Source organism: Notothenia rossii, assembly GCF_949606895.1.
Source record: "Notothenia rossii genome assembly, chromosome: 3".
NCBI lineage: Eukaryota > Metazoa > Chordata > Actinopteri > Perciformes > Nototheniidae > Notothenia > Notothenia rossii.
In genome coordinates this window covers 66,534,847-66,546,192 of record NC_136901.1, presented here as the reverse complement: position 1 = coordinate 66,546,192, position 11,346 = coordinate 66,534,847, and the positions used below count along the sequence as shown (strand labels likewise).

The following is an 11,346-nucleotide window of genomic DNA, read 5'->3' as shown; positions in this document are numbered from 1 at the left end:
CTCCCCCTAGCTCACCCCCATTTTGAACAGTGTTTGTGGCTGAATGGCCAGCGATTAGGTGCGGCGCATTTATCATAGGTGATCAGAGCTAACTGCCTGCCGTCAGATTTCATTTAAAAAATAGATCTGATTTTAAGACTATTTCTGCGCTCATAAAGAATGATAAGAATAAGAATAATGCGTATTGAACTGGTTTCATTAATTAGTGAGTTTATTTAACACTAGAACCGCCAATCGGGTCAATTTGTGTGATGTGTGTTGTGTGTGTGCAATGTAACTTTTTTTCAATAAAATATCAAAGTCTCCCAGTCCGTGACTTTTCCTGAAAGTGTGTTATGTAGCACCCTATGTTGTTAAAAATTGCATTCTAATAGCGGGATTTGACGGGTTTAGGTAGGCCTATACAAAAACCTCTGGCGGTTCTAGTGTTAAGGTAATTAGGTACAGTAGAAGCCCTTTTTTATCAGTAACGAATTTAGCAGTTGAACATAAAAGTCAACTAACTGAGGGTCACTTGCAATTACAGTGTTGTGTCTAACTGTAAGCTTGTCACTCAGAGTAACCTACCGTTAATTTAGCTGCTGGAGAAGAAAGATCAAGGGGGGAGGGGGGGAGAGAGCTGTGGTTGATGGGCCATTAGTTGTGTAAATACACAGCTGATAGCTGCCGTTTCATTCAGACTGTTTAAAAAACTGTAACAACGGACTATTTTTCTTAGCGGATGCATGTCAATTTTAAATCAATACATACAACTCTTTTTTAAATCAATACCTACAACTATTTTTTAAATCAATAAAAACATTTTCTACATTCATAAAAGCATTTAAATTAATATTGGGAGTCATGTCGTTACTTTGTTGAGAATGTGGCCGTGTAATAAGCGGGATAATTTGCAGCGACTTGTTCCTTATGGGGAAAATAACACCCGTCATGTGTGTGTAGAGGTGTGTGTGGTTAAAACACTTTCATGAAGTGAAGGAATTTCCTTCTATAAAACAGCTGTGGGCAGCAGTGAGTGTCACGGACATGAATTCATAGATCAAGGCAGACTGGTGCACACACTCTTCGGTCCTGCCAGGCGACACGCCCGTTCTAAGCCGTGTCCCTCACTCCTCACATCCCAAGCATCCCCGAAAAGTGTAATATGTTGTTACATCTCAGATGTTATGTTTCAGTTGTGCTCTGTCTATGTTCAGTGATGCAAACTTGTCACTTTTCGGCGAAATTCGCCGTTTTGAATCCAAAATAAGTCATTTGTGTGATTCATGTAGATCTGCAATACAAATATGTTTGGGGTATGGGGGGGGCTGGGACCCGGAGTAATCTGCGGCCGTGAGCTGTTATGTGCCATCATGACACGCATGGTGTTCTTTTTATATATATTATAATGAAGTACGAGCTGTGTGCTCGAGTCTTCCTGCCTGTCGGCTCTGCTCATGGATGTATAATAAGGCTCTGCTGCTCCGAGATGATGGTCTAGCTTCAGCAGCTATATTACCTACGGGTGCGTTCGTTAATAATAACTGTGCGTCTGGAGCCACTGTGGCACAGACTGGACCGCTGGTGAACAGCTGTTAGAACGGGCCGTTCAGGTCTTCAGAGCAGAGCTCCCTGTTGGAGCGGCAGAGCGTGATGTGAACTGAAAAGTTTTTCTGTGGCAATATTATTTAAGGAATCGTTGAGCTAGCTAGCGAGCATACATTGTCACTATCTGCTAACGTTAGCTTTAGCCTTCTATTTCTAATAGTTTTTTTCATAGGCTATAAACAGAGGTGGTATAAGTATATATTGTACTTGAGTAAAAGTAGAAGTACTCAGATCTTGTACTTGAGTAAAAGTAGAAGTACTCAGGTCTTGTACTTGAGTAAAAGTAGAAGTACTCAGATCTTGTACTTGAGTAAAAGTAGAAGCACACAGATCTTGTACTAGAGTAAAAGTAGAAGTAGGCTACTCAAATCTTGTACTTGAGTAAAAGTAGAAGCACACAGATCTTGTACTAGAGTAAAAGTAGAAGTACTCAAATCTTGTACTTGAGTAAAAGTAGAAGCACTCAGGTCTTGTACTTGAGTAAAAGTAGAAGCACACAGATCTTGTACTAGAGTAAAAGTAGAAGTACTCAGGTCTTGTACTTGAGTAAAAGTAGAAATACTTAGATCTTGTAATTGAGTAAAAGTAATAGTCCCAGAGTGTAGGAATACTCTGTTACAGTAAAAGTCCTGCATTCAAAATGTTCCTCAAGTAAAAGTAGAAAAGTATTATCATCAAAATATAGTGAAAGTAGCGACAGTAAAAGTAGTCATTGTGCAGATTGGTCCATTTCAGAATAATATATATGATATGTTTTATAATGATTGATCATGAAAGTGTTCTCAAAGCTGGTAAAGGTGCAGCTAGTTTGAATGACTTTGTATACTGCAGGGTAGCTTGTGGATTTAGTCCAGGTGGAACTAAAGTCTGATTTAACACTTGATTATATTTCACTTAATTAATCCAGATCTGTGAAGTAACTAAAGGTATTAAATACATGTAGTGGAGTCAAAGTACACCATGTACCTCTGAACTGTAGTGGAGTAGAAGAACAAAGTAGCAAAACATTGAAATACTTAAATAAAGTACAAGTATCTCAAAATTGTGCCCAAGTATAGTACTTGTTGAGTTTATGAACTTAGTTACTTTACACCATGTGGCTATAAAGATTAAAAGACTTAAGCCTTGCACAGAGGCATGAAAATACATTTTTAAAATGCTCAACAGTGCTGCCAAAATTATAAACTGACTGCTACACAATTTAAAATAAATGCTTTTATATATTTCTATTAGATGTGACTCTTTGGCGTTTCTGTTATTATTAACACTGCTGCTTTAGTTGTTCTGACTGCTAAAATCCTCTGTCATTCCGTGGGGTGGGGGAGCCGGGGGCTCGGATCCTTGTCACCTTTTTCATACCTGATGAGTTTGCATCCCTGTATGTTAAAAAGCCTCAGTCACCTTAATTCATGTGATAAAAACATCTCAGGTCAGTAACACTCAAAGCTAAATGTGCAATACCATGTTCAGCTATGTTACTATTTATAATTTTATTGTTGTTACATCAGAAGATGTACATATTGAAATGATTTCTTAACTTACAGTAGGCTATTTTTTACAATGTGTGTTGGAAGGATTTATTAAATTACAATGAATATTGTCATTGTTGAAGGCTTTTAGAAAAGGGTGAACTATAAGCCTGAATTACATTTTATACCTAAAAACATAAAAGCCACAATAAATAAATCACAATTATTCTAGTTGTTTTTACCTTCCGTATTGCTTTCAACCCAACAGCTTTTATGGTGTTGTTACGTCACTAACTGTAAACTTGTCACATACAGTCTATGGTCACTCAGAGTAACCTACTGTTAATTTAGCTGCTGGAGAAGAAAGATCAGGAGGGGAGGGGGGGGGAGAGAGCTGTGGTTGATGGGCCATTTGTTGTGTAAATACACAGCCGAGAGCTGCCGTTTCATTCAGACTGTTTAAAAAACTGTAACAATGGACTATTTTTCTTAGCGGATGCATGTCAATTTAAATCAATACATACAACTATTTTTTAAATCAATAAAAACATTTTCTAAATCCATAAAAGCATTTAAATTAATATTGGGAGCAGGGCAGGAATTTCACGGCCCTCGTGGCCTTGTGCCCTTAAAAATGATATCTGCCATAATGCCACAGTGGCCTTGATGCCCTCTGACTAAGTTTTGTGGTTTAGCAGTCTGCCTCTTTTCTGACACGGCTTCAACACCAGCATATTTTGAAGGAGGAAAAAAAAATCAGCGGTGCGCTTGATTTGAGCCTGGAATGCACCGCTCGGACGGTCTATGATGACAGTTGACATCAGTCTAGGACCTATCTCCGCCCACCCCCTCACGCCTCCGTGTGCGTAGGACCTAGCTAGCTGATTCTCCGCTCAAGAAAAGGCTGAGGTGAGGTAAGGTTTTGTGATGATCCTGTTTGCCGTTAAGTTTTTCATTTGTCCAGCTTTAAGTGTAATTTTATGGATAACATTACTATTTCTTGCTCGTATGGTAATGCATAATTATAATATTTTGAAGTGTTTTTGTTACTACTTGGATAAGTTATGTTGCAGTTGTGTTCTTTTTTTATTATTATCTAGTGCTAGGCAGTTAGCGCTGTGTTGTTAGCTGTCAAAGACCTCTGTGCAGACTTATTTGACCACCGGCGATCGCAGACGGAAGTTCAAAGTTTGCTGCTCGTTTATATCGCCCAATTTTCAAAACGCGATCAAAATACCCATTCACATGTCTTGTGGCATGCCTGAACTGTCCACAAAAAAATTACGTTACCCCCACTGGCCAGAACTAGCTTAGTTAGCTTAGCATAGCAACTGCCATTCAATTACATTGTAATTGACGTCCTTTCAAAACATATTGTGTTAAAGTTAGTATGTAAGCTTAAATAAAGCAATGAACTCATTATTTACCTTTCGGGCGTCTGGAAAATGGCCTTGGTTTTGTGGAAATGTCCAGGGAAACCGTTTATATGCTTAATCCATTTACAAGGAAAAACAGTCAGTATTTTTTCATGTAATTCCACCATGATGTCGGCCAACTCTTTCTGGTCAGCCGAAACAAATGTATGCATAATCCCATACATCGACAAACTTGTGAAGAAGTCCCCTATCAAACCAAAAGGTCTTCGTTTGTTGTCAACCAACTGTTTCTCAAAGACGGCGCTATATTTCATGTGTGCAGTGCACCGAACCGAGTTTCCATTACAGAAAAGCGTGACTTCCGTATCTGACCTTGTACTCAAAAGGTGGAATAAAAGTCAATACACTTTGATACGGGGTCAGTCAAACAGACCCGAGATTCCTGGTGTTATGCCACCTATTTTTTGTAAGGGGTATTGCATGCCTTTCCGTCTCCAAATTAAGCCATCATCCCATTTGCGCAAAGAGGTTAACGTGAACGACTGCCAATCAATAAGAGATTTTGTCTCATTGTTTTTTGTGTTGTTACTTGCAGCAACATTAGTTTGTTTTCTTTTATCATCCCCAGATAAAACTATGCCGAGCAAACAGCGAAGGGAGAAGTGTATTAAAAGAAACTTTGAAGATGCAGCTAAAAACTGCAAAACAATGGACTCATTTTTCAGGAGGTAAGTGGTAAATAATGATTCAAGAGGGAACAAGATATTGTAGTTTGTTAGTATAAGTAACAGCAGCACACCTAAAATTAAGGTGACAGATTATGACACTCTGCCCCCGATTAAAACTGTCCCCAATTTGAACGGGAGAGAAATAAGCTAAGTATATAAGTTAGGGTAACCAGTTAAAATAACGTACAGAGGTTGTATCGCATATTGAACACTCATTATTAGTGTTTATTAGTTAATTAGTTCTGTAAGATAAGTCACATTACCCTTTCAATTATACATCACATTACGTTTATTAATTTATGTTAAAAGTATGTGATCAAATGGACATATTAAATTAAAATACTAATTGTTTTTTAGTTGCAGTAAGGCAGATCAGTCAGTGGACAGAGAGCCAGAAAAAAAAAAACAGAGAGTTGGACATGAAGAAGAGCAGACAAGAGTGGAGAGACAAAGTCCAGTGAACATTGATGAGAGAGGAGGAGATGATGAAGGCCTTGATAATGATAGGGAAACAGAAGTAACAGGAGGAGATTCTGAAGTACCAAGACAACGAGATGGTAGAGGAGGAGAAAGAAATGAGACAGATTTAGAGAAGGCTGGAGGAGACAATGGGCTAGAAACCAGGGAAGAGAGAGGACAAGAAAAGGCAGGAGAAGATGAGACCGATTACAGGAACAAGGGAGAGGAAAGGAGAGAAAAAGGAGAAGACATGGAGGGACCGGGACAAGGCCGTGACCAAGAGGTAGATGGAAACAGCAAGAAGAGAAAAACTACTGCCACCACTGTAGAGTCTTGGGGGTATGACTGGCTGCACTTTGAGAAGGACAAGGAAGGCTATGTTACTAAGTTGTGGTGCTGCATCTGCAGGGAGCACTATAAAAACCGCACTGCACAACACACATATATCCATAACATAGACACATACATAACTGGCAGCACAAATGTTAAAAAATGTACAGCCAAAACACATTATGAGTCAAAAGCTCACATCACAGCATGGCAGCAATCAAATCAGGCTCCAACTACTTCGAAAACAGTTACACAGCTCCAGAAGCTCAACAACAAAACCGAAACAAAGATGTGCAAGTTATTTGACATTGCATACACTGTAGCATATACTGAGCAGCCGTTTAGTCTGTACAAGACTCTTGTGTCAGTGGAGCGCAAGCATGGGGTGGAGCTCGGGTTCACCTACCATAATTCAAAGTCCTGCCGCATATTCATTGAGCACATTGCTGGCAGCATCAGAGACCAACTTCAAGCTCTGAAAAAATGTGAGCCTTTCTACTGCTCCTTACTGTTTGATGGCAGCACAGACAAAGGAACATCAGATAAGGAAGTCATAAGCATAAAGCTTATTGAACACGGCTCCCCGACAATCAGATTACTGTAAGAATAAGAGAGACAAATAGTCTACTATATAGATGTAAAAATATGTTTGTTTGTTTTTTTGCTTTACAATTAATTAGAAAAGGGCAGGACAATTGAGAGAAAGAATGTAATGATTTTACATAAGTTCAGGTGATTGTAATGACATTTTCACTTATTTAATAGTAAGAAGACCTAATTCTTAATTTCTTTTTTGTGTTCCATATTTTTTAAAGTATTGCAGAGCCAACAGCATGTAATGCAGATGGAATATTTGAGGCCATTATGGAAAAGTGTGCAGACAACAACATTGATCTGAGTGGCTGCTTGACAGCAACAGCAGCTGATGGTGCAGCAGTCAATTTTGGGAAGACAAATGGTGTCCTCACCAAACTACAGGGACATGTGCCGTGGATGCTTAAAGTACATTGCATTGCCCACAGACTAGAGCTATGTCTGAAGGATGCCTTCAAGGGCACATACTTTGAACAGGTAGGAGGAGTAATTCTTCTATAAAATATGAAAATAGAATTTGTAATACAATATCTGATTAATGCCTTAATAATGCCTATTTAATTCTGTATTTTCTGTTTTTCTTTGAACAAGATTGATGACCTGCTCATGAAGATTTACTCTCTCTACCGTCGTTCTCCCAAAAAATGGAGGGAGTTGAAGGCCATTGGAGAGGAACTGGAGGAGCACGTCATTAAACCAGCTCGCTCCGTGGGGACCAGGTGGATAGATCACAGGAGGAGGGCTGTTTCCTGTCTTGCGACAAAAAACTACAGAAGCATTGTTACCCACCTCCAGGAAAGACAGGATGAGGCATCACCAGACAAAGAAAAGATCAGGGCAGTGTTAAGGCAGTTGACCTCACCAAAGTTTATTCTTCACATGGCACTGTATCAGGATCTTCTATCTGACCTGGCTGAACTCTCACTGAATTTCCAAGGCGATCAACTGCCCTTGTCGTGTGTGCGTAGCAGAATCCTGGCTGCACAGGCTGCGCTACGCAAACAAACAGAGAAGCCAGGCCCCTATCTCCGTCCAGTGCTTGAGTCCTTCACAACCACCAGTGAGGAATTTGCATACAATGATATTAACAATCAGAAAGTCCAATGTTTCTGCCGAAGCCTTCCTTCTGTCAAGGAAAAACATAGTTGACAACATCATTGCGGCCATTGGTGAGAGATTCTCTACTTTCTCCACCGACCCTGTACTCCTGGCTGCCAAAATATTCGATCCCATCAATTTCCCAACAGAACCAAATTTCTTAGAGGAGTTTGGAGAGGAGGAAATCCATCATTTGTGTAAACACTTCGAGCCCCTCCTGAGCAAAAATGGCTGCAATGTGCCTGAGGTAGACAAAGAATGGTTCAGAGCCAAACACGACATTGTGCGTCACCATAGTAGGGAAACTTTCCTCCCATTATGGTCCAGATTCTTGTTGGAGAAGGGAAGAATGTACCCCAATCTGCTGCACCTAATACAAATAGTCCTAGTCTTTCCTGTCTCTACCTCTCAAGTTGAACGGCAGTTCTCAGTAATGAAGAGAATGCAGGGCGATTGGCGTTTAAGCCTGCACACTTCAACAATTGAAGATCTACTCCTCATCAAATCCCAGGGTTGTGCTCCTGCTGAATATCAAAGTGATGAAGCTGTGGCAAGATGGTGGGCAGCTGGCATCAACAAAAGGAGACCCAATATTCATCACTATGGTCAAAGGAACCCCAAAAGTCCAAATCTCCCTGACTCGTCATCATCTCCATCTTCAAGTGACTCAGAATAAGGACGCACCTTGACGTAGGCCCACTACCACAGTCTCACAGTGAGCCAAACATGTATGTGCTATAAGAATCCTTTGTAGTTTTAATAAAGAATTTGTTTAATTGCAATTTGGTGTCCATTGAATGCTTAATAAATATATATAAAAGTATTGTAAATGCATATACAATCGTAGTCACTTCATATCGTATGTTAAATCATTGTTTTAATTTATGGCCTTGGTGCCCTGGCTTTTGGCCTTTGTGCCCTTAAAAAATTGACAACTCAAAAGGCCAAGTGGCCTTGCCCCTAAAATGACGAAATTCCAGGCCTGATTGGGAGTCATGCCGTTACTTTGTTGAGAATGTGGCCATATAATAAGCGGGATAATTTGCAGCGACTTGTTCCTTATGGGGAAAATAACACCCTTCATCCAGATGAGGATCCCTCCGCTACACTTTGGGATCCTGATCGACCGACGAAGCTCCATTAAAATATACATATTGTTGGTGAATTACTGAGTTTAGGCACGTTAACGTTTTAATGAAGTTGAATACAGTATATTCATATGTGTCAGTGATTTCATGTCAATTCGGCGAACATAAACATAAATGATCGTGGTGAAGATGATGATTAAATTAGGATTAAAAATCGAGAGCCGGGCTGCATTTCCTCCCGTTCGTTTTTTTCAAATAACAAAATTATTTTGTTAAATAACAACATGGTGATGTTTTGTAAATGATTACATGTCTCTTATTTAGCACAGTAGTATGATATCCGTGACATATGGATCTTAAAAAAGTTCCGCTGTACATCCAGCATACTGTATCTCACTTTATTTCACATGAGCTCCAGTGTGGAACCCCACTGCACCCCCTGGTGGATCAATGATCCATTGCAGCTGGCTTCATTATAATTACATTTATCTATCACGGGGGCGGTTTCAAGTCAAGCTGGAGGTTTTCCCTTGAGCGAGGGCAGATCACGTACCAATCACGGCCCTCGCGTTTCAAACTGTCTGAAATGAATCGCTACATCTGTACAGTCTATGGCATTGACCAACCGGCTCCCACTGCTCTGCTGTCTGTTAACGTTGTTAAAACCTCTTAAGCCCCACAGACTCCGGGGCCGAAATCGCGTCATTTGCAGGAAACAACGTCTAAGGAACCTTAATATTTAATAAACAATGAATATTTTATATCCATATAACGGGAAAAAACTCATTTAACTGATCTTTTTCATTTTTATTTTCAAAAGAAACACACAATGCTAACAGTGAGCCTCTGAATTAGCGCCGAGCGAAAGATTGTAAACTATTACTGCACCGAAAATCACTCCTAGCTCCCTTAGTACTTATCCTAGCTGCACATCCAACACATCGTTTATGATCGTAAAGACACAGAATCTAACGGTGCCCACCTCAACACTGAAAGATACAAACTCGTGACGTTATCAGCAAAAACGTATATCAAAACCTGTGGCGCTAGGTAGCCTAAAACGCTATCATGGCTTACCTTGGTTTTGTCTGGTCAAAACTGGTTTTCAATGGCATTAAAACGATAAAAACGATGCTGTAGTTAATCCATAGGTTAATATCCAATGTGACTGTGTCCCCTTTGAAATGTTCTGATAATCTATAAGCAATAAAACTGCAATTCCGTTTTCAAATATCAGAGCAGGCCATTCCTACGCTCTGTAGCAAGAGTGAATGCGCAAAGACGTGACTTTTTTTTTAACATGAGTGTGTGCGGGACGATTTCCCTTCGATTTCATTGGCTCTAACGGTCAGAAAGAGATGTCAAATGTCTAAATCGAGCAAGGGGGGCCAGAGATAAGGAAAATCCACCCAAATGGCCCCAGAAGAGGTATTTTTTGCTAAATCTGTCTAAAAAGGTCAAATATCACTTGTTTTGCATCAATCTTGATACAGGGTACTTATTATATGTTGTACTTTGGATTCCTAAAGCTTTTGGTCTACTAACCCATCATCCAAGGTTAGTTTCACTATAAGTACAAAATATATTTTGGACGGATACTATAATTTACAATTTTTTACCATGTTCAATCTGAATTTTCTTTAAAATAAAAAACATCTATATTGATTCTGACTCTTCTACATCCAACTCACAGGTTTATCATTACTTTGAGAACAAAGATTATTAATTTAACCCTTTTAGAAGGGAAGATATGGTCATTTGTTCTGGGAATGTCATTTTCGAGCCTGAAACCTGAAAAACAGCAGGCTATGGGTTTAAGAGGTTGAGTGGTGGGGGCGGGGAGGGAGTGGATCGACAGCTTGAGCAGCTGTCAACTCAACATTGTAAATAACGAACCAAAAACGATCGCTGGTTCATCTTGTTTTTGGCGTGAGAATAGTTTTGGTAGCGGGAGAGCGTCAGATTGAGCGTGAAAGTGCTTGTCAACGCCAGATGCGTGAGAGTTGGCAACCCTGGATAACCGAGAGAAGAAGAACAGACTGCGTGATATAAAAAAACAACAAATAGCGTGTGCGTTCCATTTTCACTCTACAACGAGAAGCTCATGGGGCTTTCCCGAACCTGTGTCGAGAGCTGGAGTTAAATGAAATCTCAGATTTGCTTTCTTAATAGTTTCTTTGGGTCCCTCGCTTCCGTTTCGCTTCTCATGCACTGATTCATTTCTTTGGCCGACTGCTGAATCGGCGGGTTTTCGGCCGAAAAGGCGTCGGCCCGGCTGAAAAGAGTAGGGCGTGTCGACGCTCATCGTCGGCCCGACGCCCACCAACGCCGATAATCGGCCTGGTGTGTCCGTGCCTTTCGCACCCACAGGACTGTTGACATCCACCTGGATTCATCGTCTTCATATTTATAGACATTCCTTTTCAAGCATTTGGAATACCTATGTTGTAAATGTAGCCTATTATATTATATAATTGACACACAACACCTGTCAGTCCTAGGAAAGGGATCCCTCCTCTGTTGCTCTCCCTGAGGTTTCTTCCATTTTTCCCCATTAACTTTGGGGTTTCAAAGGACAGAGGGTGACATATTCATATTCTGTACAAACTTTAAAGTC

At 40.2% G+C, this 11,346-nt stretch overlaps 1 protein-coding gene across 7 annotated transcripts; it reads left to right on the top strand.

Annotated features, from left to right (window-relative positions):
* The first annotated feature begins 3,736 nt into the window (after positions 1-3,736).
* LOC307031731 (zinc finger protein 862-like) lies at positions 3,737-8,544 on the top strand. 7 transcript variants are annotated; one of them, XR_013806061.1, is made up of 4 exons: positions 3,737-3,965; positions 5,061-5,160; positions 5,518-7,020; positions 7,135-8,544. XR_013806061.1 is itself a non-coding variant. In XM_079669079.1 (4 exons), exons 2-4 carry the CDS (start codon positions 5,817-5,819, stop codon positions 7,690-7,692), a joined length of 900 nt encoding a protein of 299 aa, XP_079525205.1. In that variant the 5' UTR covers positions 3,737-3,965; positions 5,061-5,816; the 3' UTR covers positions 7,693-8,544. The 7 variants fall into 7 exon arrangements, 4 of the variants coding, with proteins under 4 accessions (XP_079525205.1, XP_079525202.1, XP_079525204.1 ...); XR_013806062.1 differs by having other exon boundaries at positions 3,737-3,970; XM_079669079.1 differs by having other exon boundaries at positions 5,061-5,902; positions 6,765-7,020.
* The last annotated feature ends 2,802 nt before the right edge of the window (positions 8,545-11,346 follow it).

What these genes read in the sequence shown, in the direction of transcription:
- LOC307031731 (XM_079669076.1), top strand. Translation starts at nt 5,069, where the DNA reads ATGCCGAGCAAACAGCGAAGGGAGAAGTGTATTAAAAGAAACTTTGAA. An exon ending in ATGGACTCATTTTTCAGGAG is followed by an intron (nt 5,161 to 6,764) that starts GTAAGTGGTAAA and finishes TATTTTTTAAAG; the next exon opens with TATTGCAGAGCCAACAGCAT. An exon ending in AGGGCACATACTTTGAACAG is followed by an intron (nt 7,021 to 7,134) that starts GTAGGAGGAGTA and finishes TCTTTGAACAAG; the next exon opens with ATTGATGACCTGCTCATGAA.